The 22,703-nt window shown below is 43.9% G+C and overlaps 1 protein-coding gene across 1 annotated transcript in view; it reads right to left on the bottom strand.

Moving 5' to 3' along the window:
- MYO3B (myosin IIIB) overlaps nucleotides 1-22,703 on the bottom strand; it is a 3,387,754-nt gene that overhangs the window by 1,150,591 nt on the left and 2,214,460 nt on the right. The window contains exon 22 of the mRNA XM_069616181.1: nucleotides 2,755-2,884. Coding sequence (XP_069472282.1) covers nucleotides 2,755-2,884 — 130 coding nt within the window. The remainder of the gene's footprint in view (nucleotides 1-2,754; nucleotides 2,885-22,703) is intronic.

The raw sequence follows: 22,703 nt of genomic DNA, 5'->3' as shown, positions 1-22,703 counted from the left end.
AACTGTAAAGTCAATTTCTACCAAAAAGAATTTCACACCCCCCCACCCTGCCTCCCCTCCCTTTTGTTTCGCGCACAATAGGCAATGCCTGTTGGGCTGATCTGCTAGTGTCAGTGCATTACTTACTGAAGGGGTACACTTTCATTGTACACCCCCACATTTGTCATTCACCAAGTATGAATGGTGGATGTACAAGGGCAAGCCCCTCAGTGCCAACACTGAGCCATGTGACCCACTGCCCCGACAGTGTAGCTACCCCCATAAGGGGCAAGATGCTACTTCACTATATTAACTTATACCTGATTAGGAAGGGTGAAGAATACATCAATTTGTGGGGATGATTTAAAGTCTGAGGAGGGGGCCTTTGAAACCTGTTTGCAGGATGTTGGCTCTGTCACCGTATGTGACAGAGGCCCTTAGACCCCCGCACCAGGCCTTTGGGGCAAACCTGTCCAATCTACACCTCTGGTGATCATACAGTCGGCTGAACCTGCCCCCCCATGTTTTCTTGTCAGACCGAAAGCAATTACGGAAATGACTTAACCCCACTGATGACAATGGGGAGTGAAACCTATCAATTACCATTTAATGGTAACAAACCATGGCAGCGTTTCCATACCTCTTCACATATAAAATGAAAATCATCACATTAAATACAAAACATTCTTACACAAGAAATAAAACCAAAAAAAATGTTCAGAAACTTAAAAACAAGCATGCATTAAATTTGCTGTACGTGGTATATTTTAAGCGGATCTAGAGCTCTCTCACTATATTGCTCTCGGTTGCGTCCTCACTTTGTGTGTTTATCTCTCTCTTTCTATCCCTCTCTTTGCGTCTGTTACTTGCTAGGTGGGGGAGTCTCACATAGTCAGGTGCACATTGGGTACAGCTACTCCAGCCTTTGCTGAGATTAAAAAACAGAAATCTTGAGGGTTGGGGACTGTTTTTTATTTTGAGTGAAGCAGCTATTAAAAAGGAAATAATTTAATGGTACGAACATTCTGCACTGGCTCTTTTTAAAACTGCGCGATGTGTATTTCTAATAATCACTTTCCGTATATATTGTAGTGGTAATAAGAACATTACACTTGTCTTAACTACGTTCTCGCACTTGCAGGATCTGAATGCACAAGGCCTAGGAAGATTGTTTGTATTGTTCCCTCTATCTTCCGTCCCTGGTCTTGTTGCGCTAGAAACACTTGTGTACAGGCGCATTATAAATAATGTCCAATTTGAAATGTGCGGTACCCAATAATCACGTAGATCACCCCTGCCCGCAATCCCCCTTACCCTCCACCCCTTTACCTCTATATAGTGCCTGCAGGGCACTTACCTTTTTTGAGCTTCACCACAAAAAACACATCCTGTGACCTTGCACTAGGAAAAAGGTCACCATAACACGTAACGGAGCTTAGCAAGGAAGGTTCCAAACCCAGGGCCCCAATACAGAAATCTCACTTACCTGACCTGCTTTCCCAGAGCACTCTCTCTGTGATGTGATTTCCGTCCCCACATTGTGCGTTGGAACTTCTGCTGCAGGGTCCAATTTTAGTTTTTTTTCTTCTTTCCTTTTCCACTGCTTCTCTCGTTATGGAAGTAGGGGACACCCCCGCAACCCCTGAATTCCCATAATGTCGAGCAAGGGGACATTTTGTAAATTCGTAATTTTTTCTCATGCCGAATGCGCATAAAAAGCGCATTCGATTTTTGGCCCTCAACATTTTCAGGATAAACGGTCTAACTGAGCCAGGCATGTCCTAGAATTACCTTAAACATTATTTTCTTATACAAGTTTACCATTCCTAAATAGATTGTGTACACTCATATTGCACTTTTTCCACCTACACAATGCACCACTGAAGGTTTTATCCTGCGGTGCATGAAATCAAAAGGCATTGTGGGAGCATAAGAATGACCACAGAGCTTTACATTTGGCGAATATGTCTGTAATAAAAGTGTTGCGCTTGAATCACTGCGTGAATAACGGCCACTTGGCTCGGTGCCGATTTCATTTTTCTCGACACTCTCCCTAACAATAACATGTTTGTAACCATGAAGCATACATGCTTATTTGGACAGTCTTAGGACTTTGATGTAAGAATAAAATGGCTGAGATATCGGTCAATCCACTCTGGGGATTACAAGGGCAATGTGAAGATACGGGTTCCTCACCCTTCATAGAATGTTATAGCATACGCACATTAAACGGTCAGGGTAAAAGTAAACAGAATATGGGCTTGGCTTTGATTAGATCATTAAAGATAATGATCTAGAACAGTCTTTCTTCAGTAGCTCGGAGATCCGCCATTGTATTTTTTCAAATCCCCTCATCTCGGGTATTGGGGAGCCTGCTGGAATGCCAGAGTTAAGCTGCAACTTAATTTTCATAGCAGTTCTCACAACATTGTTTTTGTATTTTTACAGAAGAAATACCAAGTATCTATTAATCCACTCCAACATCACCCCTCAAACTCGTGGTTTGCAGATAATGATTACGCCTACTTACATGTGAGAGTGCACACACATTTTTGTGATATTCAGTCAATATGGTCCTCTGACTTGCTAACGTGCCATTGGTCCATCCCACACACTGTGACTAGCCACAATGAAAGGAGCAGACCGTTTTAAAAAAAGGGCAAACGTTCACATATGATGTCCTTCTCACCAATCTCAGTTTCTACAAGCACTCTTGCACCATAAAATGCCCCCCATTTGCAGTCAAACTCCGCACATAGACGCTCACACAAGTACCTGTTTTGGTTAAAGGGCTGGAGAAAAGCTGTTGAAGAAGTTTGTTCTCTGATGTTCTCAGAACTACGACAATGTCGGCAGGAAGCGTGTCTCTGTTCTTCCCCAGGAATCCGCAGGCATCATACAAAACCTACAATCAAAAGATGGTGGTTGAGGGACCAGAACAGAGCAAGATTTATTCGAAAGAGCATAGGTAAATCAGTGATTTCAAAGGATAAAGCAGCTTCTTTGGGAGTCTCACTCTTGTTTTCATCCGTTATGCATAACGTTTCTGACCCCGGTTATGCGCGGCAAATTGGCACATCATCAGTGGTTGACACTAGAGTGCTTCTGTGAGCAGGGAGGAATGAAAAAAGAGGAAAAATGGAGGACAGCATTTGCAGACAGAAAAGGTAAGTATTTAGAGGTGGGTGGGTTTAGTAGGTGCATGAAGGATTTGAGGTGCGGGGCACAGCTAAATGCGCTTAGAGGAGTGAGTGGTATGGGGTGAAGGGGATTATGGGACTACCCATTGACAGCCACAATGTGATAGAATTAATGGAACAAGGAGAAAAAGGGTCGAGCAAGAAGAGGAACCATGGTTACTGAAACTACATAGCACCATCTCCTGATGAGGGGGTTTCCTGGCAGTGGGTGCACTCGACCTCAATCTTTCCTTATTGTCCATTTATTTGATAGGTATAATTATAAATCCACCGTCAGGATTAATTTGTCTTCAGCAGTAAGTGCATCTGATGCGTGTGCGCTCTAGTGATGAAATGGCCAAGATGAAGACCTTTCCTGGTTAAAGTGAAACATGCACTCACAGAACCTAAGCACATACATCAGTCTCTCAGTTGGGGGCATTTGTACATGTGAAGCTTGGTGAAGAATGTTGGAGTCTTTCAAAGGTTATATCATAATGGCACACACTCTATGTGGCATAGGTCCAAATTCATTCTTCTCTCTCCCCTAGAACCAACACCTCTTCCCCAATGAAAAATAAAGCTCTAGGTACAGCAACATTCTTATTTATAAATGATGCCTTTTGTTAAAGCGATGGGATTATGTAGTCATTTAGTTTTCTGGCTCTCTTTTTTATCACTGTAATATATTCATATTGCATGTACTTAAAACATATGTTTTGAAATTTTACTGGTTCCAATGTGCCCTTTTTTCTCTTTATGGTCATTGACATTGTTGTTACTTATTGTATATTGCTTCTACATAATTGTTACTTATTGTGCATTGCTGTTACATAATGTGAATACTATTTTTTCTATTTTGTCATGATCTCTTTTTATGTTTCCCTAGATTGCTTCTCTCTCTTTTCTCCTTTCTTAACATGATTCTATGTGGACAATTGTATATCTTATTTTTGATCTCTTTGGTGATCTAATTATTTGTAAAGCCTTGTACTAAACCATATACAATAAAAAAAAGAAAAATATTGCATGTACTGATATCACTTCGAAAATTAAATAAAATATGTTAAAAAAAAGAAAAATGACAGGTGTTGGTTTCACAAAACTCACAGCCTCGTTTGTATGAATTGAAAGAAAGAAATATCAGGCCATTTTCTTGTAAAAGCTGCCCTATGCGAAACTGTGGAGACATGTCTGGCTACAATGACACAGAGCATGCATACTCGTCCAAAATCTCAACAACCTTTAACAGACCTGACAACACGGATACAGACATGCTCGTTGGCACCCTTCTTTACAAAACAACACAGAGTCTGTCCATGACAAGTGTTATCCAGCCCATCGAACTCTTCAAAGAGGCCACGCCAACCACACACTTAATAAACCAATCCGTGTGATTGGATGTCCTGGCAACCCTCAACAAGAGCTCCCCAAACATCCCTCCAAGAAGCAGCCTTCAATTTCAATATTGCCATTTACTACAGAGCCTCAGTGACCTTGCCACACAGCTACAGAAATCCTATAGCAAACCTCCCTACTCCTAGTGCACATTCATTGCAATGCCATAATCTCCTTGACTCTCAGCATTATAGATGTGTCTCTATTACTCACAATATCCGATGTTGTATTATAGCAGTGCACACAGAAGTCAGTGGTCTCCTCGTACTACCAGACCCCCAAGTACAGCATTTGACACTGTGGCTCAGCGGCATCTGCACTGCGGCCCAAGACGTCAGATTGACACCCTCACCAGTTTGCATGTTTCCTAACTCAACACAAAGGCAACAAGGATCTTTCTCATCTGGCAGGGCCCAGATACTTGGGCTGCAGTGCCCTGCCTTTGCTTATAATCTTTAACCATGACCACCACTATCAAACATACACCAGCGAAGAGCAGTAGGGGGCTTTGTGTGGCTCCAAAAACTGTTCTTAAATTCCGCCTCACTCTGCCTCGAAATCTAGACGACCTGCTTGCCAAAAGCCTACTGCCCTAATTTAAGAGTTATGTTGGGTTACTTGGGTAGCATACATCAACTTTCCAGTCACTTCAGAGCACAAGGCGATACAAACAGAGTAACAAGAGTGTGCAGGTGGTTAGGATGTTATTGGATGTGAGGGGAGGCCCCCAGCCAGAGTATTCCTGTGTCCCCCCCACTGAATGTAGCTAGATGTCAATCCAAGGCCAGTCTGAAAAGCACCATTTTGAAGAGCTTTCTGAAGCGTGTATAGTTGGGTGTGCTACTTGATGCTCGAGTCCCTTTTGCTTCTTCCAATGATGCCTCACCCGCTATTCATATCTCCTCTCACAATCACTCAGGCACTACATTGGCTTCACTGCAGCATTCAACGTAACCCTTATGAGCACAAAGCCATGCTCCTATTGCAAGGCTACTCCGTCCACATGAACAGATGGCATGTTTCTTGCACTACACTTATATTTGTTTTCTGGAGTCTTAATGAGGAGCCTTTACCAATATGGTGGTAGGTGCGGTCGTAACCAGCCATTTCCTTGGGTACATTGTGGGGTACTGTTAATTGGCTATCATGAATAGGATCAGACTCCATCTCATGCCTGTGTGTTTTGGAATCAGCTAGGGTGCCAATGAGTCATGTGTGCTGAGAAGGGTGCCCGTCCCAGTCCAGAGCAGTGGTGCACCAGAGCAGCGTGCAGTGCTAGCCCCTCAGGGGACCTCGGCCCAAACCCTGTGAATAGGGAGGGGGAAAAGGTCTCCCTCACCCCTCTCACATCAGGGGAGGCCCCAAAGAGAATCCACTGAGCGAGGTGCCCTTGTAGAAAACCTCTCACTGCCTTCTTTCTTGTCTCGCATTGCGATGGACTCCTCGTTTTCTTCTGGGAGTGGTCTGCCCAAGTCCACCTCCCAATGTGTTTGTCTGCTAAGGAGGACCCAAAGTGAGAGGGGGATGCACATGTCGCAGGAGTGCCAATCATGGAACCTACTCAAACTGGTTAAACATAAATTGTGCAGGGCTGTGGAGGAAATGTTCCCTGGGCACCCAGCACAACGTAGGAACTGGTTGGTCATGTGCCGCAAAAGAAAAGGCTCTTTGGGCAGAACAAGTTTCACCTGCAATGTGATGGTCTATCCTGTCTGACATGTAGAAAGGGACTGATGGTTAGACGAGGCGTATGGGGAGGTGGCACGTGGAGGCATGAATAGGGCGTACCCACGCTGATACTTACCAGAAAGCTCTAATTCCATGCCTCTTCGCATCACGCTGCGGTCCCATCCCAAGAGTATGGAGGAAAAGGGACAGGATGTAAGAGTACTTTCAGCATTTATGCAATTAGTACAATGCTAGGCTAAATGCAATGCTGTCTGTTTCAAACAATAACAATGATCCTTACGCGTTTACTAAAAACAACCAGCATGTCTCATGACAGCAGAGTGGTGCTTGGAGTGAAAATCTATCTGCATACTGGAGGGAATGACTTTAGGTTTGCTTCTCAGAACCGGCTTGTTTTAGGAGGCAATACCTCTTGTTGTGGTTTCCTGTAGTTCTAACACCAGACCTTGTGCAATTACACTACTAGGTGGAATATAAGCCTGCCTATGTCATGGAGAAATAGATCCGTGTGGTGGGTTCAAGAGTTCCATTCCCTACACTTTAGAGTCATTCTATGGAGCCCCAGAACAGAGAGCCAGTTCATTGGTTGCATTTAAAGTGAATCTGCATATAAATGCAGATTAAAGGCAAACACAAAGACTCAGCATCCTCACACCCAGAGCTATGCTGCACTTCAGTTAATGGCAAGGCGTGCACCTCAGTGTACCCCTGCTACGGACTCATGGAGAGCACAGTGCCGGATGTCTGGGTATAAAGGCTACACACAATGAGGTTGAATTACCTATTTAGTGCCAAAACGTTGAGGGACAACTGTGTAAAGAATGTTCTACTTTAGCCATTTTATTAAATAAAAAGGTTGGATAAATGCCGCACTATCCATACCCTGATGAGGATTTCCCGCCTAAAATAAACTAAGGAAACACTCTAACAAAAAGTATATCTGTCCCTCACACTAGTACATTCAACAAAGCAATAAGGAAATGCATGGCAGTTCAATTCAACAAATATATCTAACAAATGATCAAATTCTCAATATAACCAATGTCTCTTTTCATAACCTCGGTGAATTCCCTTTCCCTAGGTCTGAGCAAGGTTTTGCTCCTCAGTTCCAAAAGAAAATCAGCAAATCCTGGTTTGCCACAAAGTTCCAACATCATTCTTGAGATTTTAAACGTGGTAACAAAAAGTTCTGTTGTCTCAACAAAGTAACTAAACGAATAGTAAGTTCCAACTCCTCCTGGAGTAAGAAAGGGTTTCACATTCGTCTTCTTCAAGTGAACAACAATTGTCATCAAGATCATTTGCCAAACACTTTAATTTCAAGAGAAATAGTATGTTCCAACTCCTCCTGGAGTAAGAACAGGTTTAAACACCATTTGTAATGTTATGTTATTTTGCATTTATATAGCGCCTTATATACCATTGGTATGGTCTGAAGGTGCTAGTAGGTTGAACGCCCTTGGGAACTGAAGTTCGAGTCAGTAGAGAGATTAGAGAGAGTCCAAAGGTGCGTGTGCGCACCGGGTATGTGTGCAGCTGGTGCAGAATTCATGTGGTAGCTGCTTCTTAGCGGTAGGTGTGGTGGTTGAGAGATCAGGAGTATGTGTTCGCTCTGGCCAAATTATCCAGACTGAGTGTGGCAGCGTTAGGCCTGAGGAGAACGCCTGGCTGGGGGTGTGAGACCAGCAATGTTTACTTAGAGTGATGGGGGGTGAGCGGCAGATGTTGATATGAGAACAGTTATACTGAATGGTGTCATAGTATCTCTGTGTTCTAGATGAGTGGTGGTGTAAGGAGAGAGTAAGCGTGGGGTGTGATATGAAGTATGCTCTTTCATAGGTTCCATGCATTCCAAGGCATACTATATACGTCACGCAATTCAGAGCGGTCAGGTCCGTTCTATGCATTCTTGGTCATTTCAGGCGTTCAAGATTGCACAACACACTCACGCGCACTGGTTCCCATGCGTGTTCTAGTATATGCTTTATTCTCTAGTGTGCTCCACTCGTGTTCTCCATTATTTCATATGCATGCACACTGATCTATACACTCATCCGGTCTACACCCTCGTCCGGTCAACATACTCATCCGCTTTATGTACTATTCTTCTGCTCTACGTACTCATCCGTTCGTCATATTCATCTGTTCTACATACCCAACCGCTGCATATACTTGTTCGTTCCACACTCATCCTCCCTCCACATTTATCAGCCCTCCACACTCATCCGCTAATTGCATTCATACTTGACACTCGTCCACACTCATTTGCTCTCCGCACTCATTCGTTCTTGCTCTACACACTCATCCTCCTTCCATATTTGTCCGCTCTCCTCACTCATCCACTCACCTCACTCCTCCGCTCTCCGCACTCCACCGCTCTCCACACTCATCCGCTCTCCACACTCATCCGCTCTCCATACTCATATGTTTTCCAGACTCATCCGCTTTCCGAACCCATCCGCTCTCCGTACTCAGCCGCTCTCCATGCTTACCCGCTCTCAACGCTCACACCCATCCGGTCTCCATACTCATCTGCTCTCCACGCTGATCCTCTCTCGACGCTCATCCGCTCTCCACACTCATACGTTTTCCAGACTCATCTGCTCTCCACACTCATACGTTTTCTAGACACATCCGCTCTCCATACCCATCCGCTCTCCATACTCATCCGCTGTCTACGCTGATCCGCTCTCCACGTTCCGCTCCCATCTCCGTACTCATTCGCTCTCCACACTCATCCGTTCTCGCTCTCCACACTCATCCTTCTTCCATATTCATCCGCTCTCCACACTCCTCCGCTCTCCACCTTCATCCGCTCTCCACCCTCTTCCGCTCTCCATCCTCTTCCGCTCTCCACGCTCCATACCCACCCGCTCTCTATACTCATCCGCTCTCCACGCTCATCCGCTCTCCACATTCCTCGGCTCTCCACACTCATCCGCCCTCCACACCCATCCACTCTCCACGCTCATCCGCTTTCCACACTCATACGTTTTCCAGATTCATCTGCTCTCCACATTCATACGTTTTCCAGACTCATCCACTCTCCATACCCATCCGCTCTCCATACTCATCCGCTCTCCACGCTCCACACTCCACACTTATCCGCTCTCCATACCCATCCGCTCTCCATACTCATCCGCTCTCCACGCTGATCCGCTCTCCACGCTCCACACCCATCCGCTCTCCATACTCATCCATTCTTCACGCTCATCCATTCTCCACGCTCATCCGCTCTCCGCGCTCATCCGTTCTCCACGCTTATCTGCTCTTCACACTCCTCCGTTCTCGCTCTCCACACTCTTCCTTCTTCCATATTCACCCGCTCTCCACACTCCTCCACTCTCCACACTCATCCGCTCTCCACACTCATCCGCTCTCCACACTCATCCACTCTCCACACTCATACGTTTTCCAGACTCATCCGGTCTCCACGCCCATCCGCTCTCTATGCTCATCCGCTCTCCACGCTCGTCCGTTCTCCACGCTCGTCTGCTCTCCACACTCATCCATTCTCCACACTCATCCACTCTCCACCTTCATCCACTCTCCACACTCATCCACTCTCCATACTCATCCGCTCTCCATACTCATCAGCTCTCCACACTCATACGTTTTCCGGACTCATCCGCCCTCCACACCCATCTGCTCTCCGCACCCATCCGCTCTCCATACTCATCCGCTCTCCACGCTCCACACCCATCCGTTCTCCCCACTCATCCGCTCTCCACGCTCATCCGTTCTCCATGCTTATCCGCTCTCCACGGTCATCCGCTCTCCACGCTTCTCCTCTCTACCTGCTCGTTCGCTCTTATACGTTCGTCGGTCAAACGTCCATCCAGTCTATACGTTCATCCGTTCAGATTCAGATCAACTCTACACGTACTCATCAACTCTCAATTGTCTTTGTGAGAACCACAGTTCATCACTCTCATCAACTACTACCTGGTTTACACTCATGCCAGGCCTTGTACATCAGCAACCTGCCGCATGAGTTTACTCGCCTGCCCGTTTATTACTTCACAAAATAATAAAGTGTGCTTCAGTGGTAACTTCCAACTTAGAACAACAAGAACTTCACAAGATTTGGTTGTCATCAAATTTTAAACTATTTTCGGGGAAACAAATAATCACATTAGTGCTCCGTAGGACTGGTCTGCAACTCTACTCCTCTACCCCTGAATAATCATCCCCAAAAGGGCAGCCTAGTTACCACCTTATTTTTTTATTTATTGGACATTTGTATGGTGCCTATATACAAGTGCTTCAGGCGCCACAAGACAAGTTGGGGGAGGACATAGGGAAAACAATAAAAATTGTTATATTGGCCTTGTAACAATCCTATTTATTTTTTTAAGGAGGCCACATGCCCATGGGCCTCAGGTGCACTTGGAAGATGTGAAGTGAGCCAGAAGCGCTTCCCATCTGGTGCCACCAGTAATGGGTGCGTAAGAAAAAGCGGAGAGGACAGAAACCATATGGGGTGTCCATCAGTCAGAAGAAGGAACAGCAAAGAGAATGTCATTGATAGTGTGTCTGGAGGAAGCGTTGATGTAGGTGTCTGCTATGGGCAAACAAGGGTTTAATCTCAGCAGTGCCTTTTTAAATGTCTTCCTTCCAGACTTTGTGCGAGAAGGAGGATAGGTGAAGGAGAAGCAATTCGAATAGATAGGGGAAACAGAGAGGACCATGGGGCAGAGACAGAAATCAGAGGATAGCAAGAGAGGGTTCGAAGCACTATGCAAGAGTAGAATCTCACGAGGCGGACAAGCAGACAAAATCAATGAGCACGCTAGAATGTCCAGAATCAAAGATCATTAACAAATTGGAAAGCGCACCTGAATGCGGATTTGCCAGTAAGCACTAAAAAGCAGTACAAAATGGAGGATGCACAGTTGGAAAATACACCTAAATTCGAATTTGCCATTAAGCACTAAAAGGCAGTACAAAATGGAGGATGCACAGTTGGAAAGAACACTGAAATTTTATTGTGCCAGTAAGCAATAAAAAGCAGTACAAAATGGAGGATGCACAGTTGGAAAAGCACACCTGAGAAACAAAATTGGGATTGACATTTCTTTGAGGCAGGGCATTAAGAAAACAGTAGTGAGCCTTCAGAAAAAGACATAACAAAATGCATATTTCAGTAGGTGCAGAGTTTATAGTTAGGCAGGTAGGGAAAGGAGCAGGCAACACCAAGGCAGTCAGGGAGTCCCAGGGAGGTGTGTGGTCCAGGCCAATGTGATCCAGGTTGCTTACTGGAGCAATTGTCAGAGCAGGAATTTGAATCATGGGCAAAACGTGCAGTTGTCGCAGGCAGTGTTAAACAATTGGGAACATTGATAAATGGCAAGGGGGCATGGAGTAGCAGCAGGGAACGGTGCGCCCTCCAGCTCCTTACAGGTCCAGACAGGGGCCTTAGTGTGGGCCTTGAAGGGTGCAGTCTCCTCTGCCTGCCTGCCAGCTGCATGACTGGCAATATCAGATGTAGGCCAGCCAATCCATTTTCTAGGAAGGTGGGCTCACACAGAGGCCATGAGCAGATCCGAGGCAGCGGCCATGTCTAAATGTAGAACGAGCATGGTAAAATTGCTCAGCTCACCAGGAATACCCACATCCCCCTTGGCCCTACCTCATGTCCTTCACCGGCAACAGGGAGAATGCCTGGTGTAATTGTGACCTACAGCACAGCGGTGCATGCAGAGACTCCGGTCTCGCACTGTGTTCCCCTCTACACCAACAACCAAATAGTGACCAGGATATGGTCTTACTCTGTTTCTGCCTTGGCTTTGGCAATGTGTGTTTATATCATCTGATGAGCTATATTTCACAACACATGGACAGCAAGTCTTACAACTCTTGGGCTTCCCAATAATCCCCTCTCGCCGTGAGCAATGTTTGTTGTATTGATATTGCTGAGTTTTTAAATACTCGTGTCTCTGGTATTGCTTGTAAGCTTTTGTTGATACTAAAGCTTCCCCACTGGGTGGTTGGGCCTTACACCAACTCACACTCTTGCTTGCACAGTCACTTTGGCTTAATAAATAAAACATTTGTTGTTTCTGAATAGTTTGGTATTCAAAATTATCATTACTGCTTCTGCCTGCCATGAACATGCGATTAGTGTTGGGGCACTTGAGTCACTTGCAAGGTGTAAACTCAATGGGTAAGTCGTTCGCTCCCACTCCTCTTGGTGTTCGCAGGTCTTCTGACATTATGGCTCCTTGCAGTCAGGCGAACAGCCTCCTCTAGTCCACCTCTGCTCACACCACTTGGAAATGGCGCTTCCTCTACTCCGGAGAGGCGCAGGTGCAACCCATCCACCTGAAGTCTCTAATGAGAGCACACTTCCCTCGCTACTTCTACTTACCGCTGTGCGACCTCTGCACAATGAGCCGTCACTGGATGAATGTCCTTTTCTCATGCCTCCCACTGCACAACCTTTCTACAACAAGCCTTCCCTGGTCAAGCGTCCTTTTCTCACGCTTCCCACTGCGCAACCTCTGCAACAGGGATAACTTGAGGCAAAGACCCTCTCAGGACCCGCCACAACTTTATATGTTACAGTAGTCCCGGTGCCTTCTCTCGCCTCCAGCTTCACTTTCAGCTGCATACACGGCCTGCGCTGCTTTGTCCTCTTCTGCTGCTGCTTCTCTTCTTGTTCATGCTGCTCTTCTAATGCCTGCACCTAAGAGGGCTTTTGAAGCCTCCCAATCTCCCTCAAGTGTCAGTCGTCTACACTAATTAGCTGACCGTTCCTAGAGCAGTATTCATCTTCATCCCTCTTCCTCGTCCCAGTACTGAGGGAATTATGGGACTTGAAGTCCCTGACAAAAAAGTTAGTTTTCCTAATCTTTCTTTTTTTTAATTGAATTAGCTGAAGTAAATCAACTTTACAGTTTATAAAAGAACAATCAACTTAAAACATTCAACCTAAACATTGAAAATGACCATAAAACTCAAATGCAATTACATTATCATCCATGAAGAAGTTAATCGTTTGTCTACTAATACAAGATGTGATGTGCAGAAAATTATAAAATGAATAAACTGACATTGGTTGATGAATCATAGAGCACTAATTATTTTAGGTACAGTTGAGATGCATCTGTCAGATTTAGTTCATGGAGGAACCTAATGGCTCAGATTCTTATCTGAATGAGAAACCAAGAGTGGATCATCTGCCAGAGAAACTCAGGGGACACCACTCGGTATACTTCTGTTGCTGTTTTAAAATGTTTTATTCGCTGATCCAGAAGCATGCCACATTCAACTAATAAGTGTCTAAGTGTCTCCTTCTGATCAGATTGCTGACAAAAGCGGCAGAAGTTCTCTGATTGTTTGATTTTCTTCCGTCGAGCTAGAACATCTCTTGTGGGCCATACATTAAATCTCAGTCTCATGAAATCCCTTATATAGGATTGAGAGGGTGATTTCAATATATATTGCTCTGAGCTGCTATATTTTTTAAATGCAAATGAATGGTCTTTGGAATCTCGATATGAATTACATTTATCTCTAGTATCCATCCAGTCCCTTTGAAAAGTTTGGTTTTTACTCTCATCGGGTTTGCTAATAGAACCATTAGCGAGACATCTGCCAGGGCCAAAGCATGTATTACCAAACTCCGCCATTTTGATACAAATGCATCTTTGGAAGAGAAGACATATTTCAACAATACTCCTAGGACTGTATTACAATATTTATTGAAGGAGTATCACACAAATTATTCAGCTGTTTTGTTTGTAAATAAGGCTTTATTAGACTTTTGGCGGTTATTATTCACGCATTTCCTTCCATTACCCTTTTTTGATTTAGGGAAGTTTCTAGCTCTATGGGTTTCAGAATTGATTGTATTCCTTGTTATACCACAGGAGTTCTGGCTAATTTTCCCCACATTAAGATGTTCAACATGTGGAAAAGCTAGGTTATTATGACAGCAAGCGATTATAAAATGTGGCATTTGTGATATGCATTCCCCAGAGGAAGGCAAATATTGGGTCTTACCCCACAGATTCCTCTCACCTCCCGGAGCCTTTTCTCCTCCTATGTGATCCACCTGCCGCGCACCACGCCCAAGGTCAGGATCAGGAAGCGTCTGCCTTTCCCTGGCCACCTGGGAGGAGGCTTTAAGCAGGGGTTTAGCGAGGGAACCGTAGGCTTCATCACACTTTGCATAGGGCAGAAAGGGACTGCATCAGCCAAAGTGGTTTTTATATGGTGATTATGTTTAAATGTATGTGTACAAGTGCATGTGCAAGGGTCCCTGCCCATAGAGTACTGGGGATATCAGGTTAGTGGGATGGGCCTTTCTTGGGGAAATGTGACTGGCATGTGGTCACTATGTAGTAAGGTATAGTGACATGAAGCAGTTGTGGAAGTCATTACAATTTTCTGGGGACAATGTAGATGCATTGTATAATGATATATTTGTTTAATAGGGCACTGGCTTGGTATTTTGTAAACCGGCCCACAATTTTAATGTTGATTTGTGTTACGGTGGTAATACTGACACAGCATTGCTGATGCTGACATTACAATCTCTAGTCCCTTCACTGTTGCAAACATTTAGTATCCTTCCAAGGAATGCGCCTGCAAGAGCATGAGACAAACCCCAGGCGCCGCAGCCTGTCCATCCATCTCCGCTAACCTGCCAATAGGCCTCAAACCCCCACCCAGTGAGCCCAGAGCTGGGCCCACCCTGATGACTCGACCTCCACACCTCTGCATTCCTTGATAAGCAAGCAACCCTCCTGTCGTAACACACATCACATGTCCATAAAAGATCCAAGCATGCACAACTGTATTTCTTTCAGCATAAAATACAGTCTTTGTAGCACGAGGTACAGGGAGGAATACATTAAAAGATCAAACCCAGGCTGGAGACCTTGAGTGCGGGAAGTGCGGTATCAATGAAGCCCTGAATGGGCGGGTCAGCCTGACTGTATTTTATCCTCCCTTCCCCCTGGCACTATTTTCCCTGCTGCCCAGGTGCATGCCACAGTGCATGCCACAGTGATGGAATAGTGATGGAATAGGGAGTTTAGCTTGTCAGTTTAGATGTTACTTTTTAATACATGAATAGCCTGACCTTCAGCAACAGAACTAACCAATTGTAGCCGGGCATCCCCTATGGAGCAGGCCCATCTATACTGCCTATCCAACCAGTAACACCAGTCCGCACTATATACGATGACGCTGCATGGCCTTTTTAAGCTCCTGCTTGTCCTTGGATTAATCAGAGCACTCTCGAGCAGCATAATCCTTTGGTGATATTTGAATTCTGTACATTTAAACCTTATTATCCTTGCAACACTATCTCCTGGCCTATTTCCCTAGAGGGTTGTCTTTATTCTGGAGTCGGAGTAAAAAGGGACTTGCCGTCACTATTCAGATGAGTTCCCTCTCCATCAGCAACAGTCGAAAAGAGAACACAGCCACACATCATGAAGCAATTCATCCAGCCCTCCTTTCAGGCTTCTCTCAAATAGTTATTTCTACCACAGAAAACTATGCTTATAACAAGACTTCTGCTCTCCTCAACAATGAACAAGCAAAGTGGTCATCTGCAATGGAAAAAGGCATATATCCATTGATGAAACTATTCCACTAATAATTCTTCCAAAAAAACCTTAAGATTTATCAGGAGCTCCCCATATAATAGGCACATTTTATAGGCACCTCCCCACAGCCTAATCTCCTACACCATTCCACAAATGTAATCAATGCGGCTTTCACTGACCTTTCTCCTGTCACAGTGCAAGCAATTACAAAGAAGCAGAATTACATCAATCCCTCACCTTCACCTTCAGACATCTGCAATGACAGAATTGTCAAACCTGGCCTCTCAGTCATCACACTCTTCGTCATAGAGGTCATCAACGCTTCAATCAGCATTGGTAAAACTGAAGGTTGATGGCTGGCAGGTTTTGAATTAATTCTATCTACTGGCATTGCCCTGCGAAACCCTCCACATCTTGTTTTTCAGCCTGCCTTTCCATTACAGAATGGGAAAGATGATATGCAAGAGACCACAAGCAACCCCAGGCATGATTCTACCTCATGTGGGTGTCAATCAGCATCATAACATTGTTGGCAAAGCTCAACCATTCTTCAAACCTCAAGAAGCCAATGACTGATCTACAAGTTCCTACAAAGTACTTGGTCATCTTTAGTTTCCTTTGTCCAGACAAGGTTCTTGCGTATGTTTTTAACACCTAATCGTCAGCATATTATGAAAATCACAAACTGTGATTATCGATCCGGATTTTGGCAAACAAACAACAGGAATCATAACCTACAAGATGGATATTAGTGATTCTCCTTGGACTTGTCAGGAGCTTTTGATACTGTAGACCATAACATCCGGTTTGAAAGACTAGAAAACTTAGAGAGCGTCATAGGCATAGCTCTACATTGTTTTAGCGCATTCCTCTCAGACCACTCTTAGGTACTACTTGGCATCTTCACACTCCTAACCATTATGATTACAGGTGGGCCATCCTGCTTGCTGATATTCCTCAACGTACACATGGAGCCCTGGCTTTTTCATCATGTGCCTCCTAGTCGGCTTCCAGTATGTGCACTGCTGATATGCAACTCCATCAGAAGCTGAAAGAGTGTGATAGTGATCCTTTAAGCCATGTGAGATGTTTACGACTGGATGAAATACAGCCACCTTTGCCTTAATACATCTTAAACAGAAGTCTTGCCCATAAGGTCACACTGCACGTGCTTCCTTTTAAATAGTGACCAGCAATGAGCCCACCCACACCCAAAACAAGTAGTCTACTATTTTGGGGCAATACTCGACACAAACTTACCATTCCCACCTCAGGTCACTGCATTGTGCCACCTTAGAGTCCTGTGAGGAATCCTCCCCTTCCAGACAAAAGCCTTGTAGTCCCTCAACTGGTTACCAGTGAAGCATCAGATAGACTTTAAAATAAAATGCTCCCCCAAACTCAGAAAGCATTATCATCAAATCTTTCTCCTTCTGCCAGCAGACCAGACACCTCAGTTTGGCTTTCCAACACCGGCTGTTCCCTCACTAGGCCATATGAAACACGGTTTCATGCTAGAGCTCTGCGCCATCAAGGCACTTCCTTTTGGAACTGCGTTCCTTTGTCGCTGAAACTTTAGCCTGATCACTGAGGATTCAGGAAGCAACTCAAAACTACAGAGCATGTTAACAGTATGTACCTATCATATCATGTTAAAAGCCTATGCATTTCTTCAACTTAACCCATCATTTGATATGATATGATATGATATGGCATTTGTAACGAGCCTATACACAAGTGTTTCAAGGCGCAACATTTTACCTTTGAACTGTATTTGCAGCATGTTAGCATGTTAGTAAAATCCCAATCACAAGAATAATCAAGAAGGCCCACCACCAACACTCACTCAGATAGACATATAGACAAAACATCCACATCTATCTTCTTAACTCTGACCGTAACACCTTATACCTCACTGAGACTTGGCGGCATGCTAACTTCAACCCAATACTCGCCGAGCTAGTAACAGAAAACTGCTCTATACCAAATGATAAAAGCCAGAAATCCTGCATGGTTTTAATTGTCTATGTAAAGACGTCTCATCTAGCAGTACAATATCTTTTAATATACTGTATATTATGCACAACCACGGAAAAAGCATTCCTACACTGTTACCTCAACAGCTCTCAACTCCAATAAATCACTTCTCCCACAGGATTTCATCACTTGGCCTAACTCCACACCCACTAATGAGACAGATACATTTTTCAATAAATTTAAATCTTATTATCCATCTATTCTTTGCTTGTTATATGTAGAGTATGTATACCACTAATGCAGTGGTATTTAAACGTTCTTATGAAGAGCCCCCCTCGAGTAGAAATACTTTTAATAAGCCCTCTTCAGCAAAAATAACGTTGCTGCCTCCCATTTGCCACATCTGCTTGTCCTTTCTATTAAAAGCAGTCGTTGTAGTCCCTTTTTGAAGAGCATCATGCACCCCCTCGACCCGCTCTGTTGCACCCTACCCCCCAACATTCTTCGGGGCCACTCTAGGGGGGCAGCCCCACAGTTTGAAGACCGCTGCACTAGTGGATTCAATGCACTTAGTGAGCCAGTTCTGAAAGAACTGGTATAGATGGATGTGTACGAATTGACCTAATGACTATTGATTGCGGGAGAATTTATCTAATTTAAAAGGGCAATTAGGACATACATGCAGGGGGAATCCCCCCCAACCCTCACCCAATCCAAAACCACTCAAGAAAAACCACCCAATCCCCTTATATTATTTATTATCCCAAACCCACCCCACACGTATATAAAAGAACAAAAATAAAGGTAAAGGTCAATTGTGAGAAGGTCAATTAGGGCCACTATTATTAGGTCAATTAGGACAAAAGGTCAATTTGAAAAGGTCAATTTTGGTAATACTGTATAGCTTAGGCTGAACATGACAACTGGTTCTTCCTTATTTGCAAGGTGATTGTAAAGAAATGCCATAGCCTGGCTCCATGAACTGAGACGGCATGGTCCCAATATGTAATTTTTGGGGGCAGGTGATGACCAGATCTCAACAGGCTCATGTCTGACTATTTGACACAAGACAGAGGGACACACTTAGTAGAATCGTTTGTGAACGATACACTATTCTTTGATGAAAAAGCCATCCATCAATTAAAAATCCCATGTCTATTACCAGTGAGACCCCGGAAGGTCAATTGCCCAAAATATTTGGCCAGAGAATAGTGGTCCACCAATCTCAAAGCTGCAGAAAATCAAGATTCTATCACCAGCTGTTATATGAGCTGGAGGTATCTGTATTTCATTTAAGCCTTGGGATTGGTGGCGGCAAACATATATGTTGAACGTTATACCTGCATCTTACCTAAACAGCTAACACCTCATGACTTACGACAGTGACGGCTTGCGTTTGTCTCAATAAAAGCCAATTATATCAAACACAAGCATGACTACTTGCCATCATGCCCAGGGATTGGGGTGCCTAAAAAGAAGCAATGACCACTCACAAAAATAGAGGTGAGAAGGTTAGACAAGAGATAGAGTGTAAGGAAAAAAAGGACAGGGTAAGAAAAAAACTAGCAGAAGTAAAATAGTGATAGTAAGAGTTACTGTTAAGGATAGAAGATTGTGGGATACATGAGATAAATGAGTGATAGAAAGAAGGAAAAGGGAAACAAGGTGAGAGATACATAGGGAAAAAGGATTCCCCCTGAAGAAATAAAAAGGAAAAATAAGGAAAGCGAAGGAAAACTGGCACAGACATGCAAAAAGAAATAATGAAGTAAAAAGGAAACAGCAATAATTGATAGTCATAAACATTATGTAAACAATTCAGCATAACGACATACAACCTGTTAAACTATTTCGAGAATTACCCCTGTAGCACTCCAAGTGTCATTGTGTCCTCTCTGGTTGAAAATGTATATACAGCCAAAGCATGAATGTGTTCAGCCACTCCAATGCTATTACCCCAAATTCAACATGAGTCAATGGTTATGTAAAATGGAATGATCTAATGTGCTGTAGAGAGCTGACAGACCTCACAGTGGACTATCACAACGGCTGATGCTGTGGAGAGCAGCAGCATTTCAGTTCCTTCTTCCTACCAAAATCCAGCTTGAAAAAGGTCCAAAGGTTGGTGATTTTCTAAAAATGGATTAGGTTTAAAGGGTCACATTACACGCAAGAATCATAGTGACGAGGCAGGTTCGCGATAGGTCAAGCCTTTAAAGGATTGAGGGTTCATTGGAGAAGGGATCACCACAACATTCCTAGATTTGACAGGAATGGGCGGGACTATAAGGATGAATGGGAGAAACGACCGTTTTTTAAGAGTCTGGTCAGTTACACATCTGAGGCTGTTTCTGCCTTAAAGCAGGTGACTTGTAACTGAAAGTGATACATGCTGATGTCCTTTAAAAGGGTGATCTGGGTACGGTCAGTTACACCCACAGAGTTGTCTGCTTTGAAGATGGTTTTGATCGTTTGCAAGAATTAAATGGGCTTATTCTTGCCAAATTGCTGTTAAATGGAGTTAGGTTCAAGGTCTCAAAAAGTATTCTCAACATACTTTGAAAAATGGATAGTGTGGCTGATAGCATTTGTGTTGTGAGTTTGCGTCCAGTGAATTATCTTGGGTTGTGTCTGTAAATATGGCTAGTGTACAATAGCCGGAAACCCGCTGTTTTCCAAGAGGCTGGACCATTCTGCCAACATAAGTTATTGTGCAAACCATTTGTTTCAGGAGCATAGATGGTATGTGATTGAAGGGAGTGTGACATGGCATCAAGATGTTATGCCTATTGTCACAGAGGGCACAAGAACACTCTGAGGCTCATGGACAGTTCAAGGGTTTTTATTTTATTTTGTGTGGGCCCTAGAGCCTCTCTGCTTCCTCTCCATTCGATTTCTTCCATCAGCCGGGTGTCAGTAATTTGAGTTAGTTCTATCGAACAGTAACTACTACTGTCTAATCTCTACCTTTATCTAAAAGTGTCTCCCCTAAATGCTAGCTATCCAGGCTACCTCAGGAACATTCTAAATTTCCCTACTCTATCCAGTTGTTAGTTATCTAATTGGGGTTTTAGGATTGCGCCTTGCACTTATTCTGTTGGATTCAGGCTGGTTCACTCAAGTCCACACTTGCCTCTTCATTTCTACTATCACTACTACACTGCTCCTTTTGCTCCTCCAACCACTCTGCCGTCCCTCGGCTATTTCACTCCTCCTAGCCCTCACCTCCACCCTTTGATGTTACTTCTCCTCTGACTCCACTTCACAATTCATCCACTACACTTCATTCAGGGTCATATATTCACTCCTCTGGAAGGTGCTAAACCTCACTGTTCCCCTCCAAGCACTCTACCCTTTGACACATTGTGGTATTTGTCCCTTCTCCCCATGAGGGAGCCACCCCCTTTTGGGCTCTGCAAGTCCCTCCCTAGGGGTCTGGGAAAGTGGTACCTCGATGGGCGTGATTTTCCCTTAGGGGACAATAACTCCTGTTCCAAAGAGGAATTACCTGGAGAAAATGGAATATCTGCCTATATGGGACCGTATGCAGTGATTATATCGAATCACAAAATAACTAATCCAATTATAAGGAATTCAAAATAACGAATTCCAAAAGAATGAATTTTGGAAAAAAGAAAAAAAACGGTTGGGAGTGGGAATAGTGGTTTTGGGGGTGAGGGAAAAGTATTAGGGACACAAAAACAGGGGGCCTTGGGGGGAACCCCCAAAAATAACAAAAAAGGAATTTGTTATTTTTGAATTCGTTTTTTTGGTATTAGTAGTAACTGGATTCGGTATTTTGGATTCAATGAAATCACATGTAACCATAAAATATACCTTATCATCCAGGCCTGGATTGCCGCACACGGCCTATGCCTGAATGATGATAATACTGAGCTCTTAATACTTGGCAACTCACCCAACCTCAACAAACTGAGTTCGAACTATATATACCTCCTTCAATATTGATGGTAATACTATTAAAGTGGCAGGAGAAGTAAAAACGTTAGGTTTTTACCTCGACTCGGCCTTCACTTTCAACAAACAAGTGAACGCCATTGCATCTTTCACAGCTTACACTTGTAAGCTGACTAGGGCTTGTAAACCACTTTTGTCCAAAGAAAGTTGCACAATCCTAGCCAGAGCACTTATCCTCTCCAAGTTGGATTATTGTAATGCTTTGTACTTGGGGGCAAACAAATACATTACCAATAAAAACCAAATTTTGCAAAACAATGCTCTTAGAGCAACTCAAGGTATACCAAGGAGAGAACACATCTCGCACCTGAGGAGACAGAAGAAATGGCTCTCGACCAAGGAAAGAATTATGCTCAAAACCCTATCACTAACTCAGAAATGTTTTAACCAAACAGCCCCCATCTACCTCTCTGAGAAAATTACTAAACAAACTACTTCACGTCCTACCAGGACAGTCAATTCAGCATGTCTGGTCCTGCCTAGATTTAACTTTAAATAAAGTTGGGGGAAGTAGCTTCCCTGTTTTGGCAGCGCAAGCATGGAACACCTTACCTCTCTCACTGAGCGCTAACCAACCTTTCTCCATGTTCAGGCACAATACCGTAAAATGGCTTGTGACGAATGACACAAATTGTTAGATCTAGTCCTATACATACGAGGATTCTTGACATCTCTGACTTTGCCTAGTTACTTCTACATGGCCACCAATTGCACTGTCATCTGTACCTGTACTCGTGTATATATTGTCCTCACCTATTCTGTATGATTTACTGTATTGATTGTATTTTTTGTATCTTCTGTAACTAAGTTGAAAGTATACTTGTAACCTTTTCTGTGAAAGGCGCCCAGATATCTCTGGGTTGGGTGCACCATACAAAAAAATAAATAAATAAACAAACAAACAAACATATGAGACTGGCAGCTATGAAGATTAATATGT

Source organism: Ambystoma mexicanum, chromosome 9 (genome assembly GCF_040938575.1).
Source record: "Ambystoma mexicanum isolate Mex_15411 chromosome 9, UKY_AmexF1_1, whole genome shotgun sequence".
Lineage (NCBI taxonomy): Eukaryota > Metazoa > Chordata > Amphibia > Caudata > Ambystomatidae > Ambystoma > Ambystoma mexicanum.
Note: the sequence above shows the minus strand (reverse complement) of the source record. Positions and strands in the feature narration are given on the sequence as shown.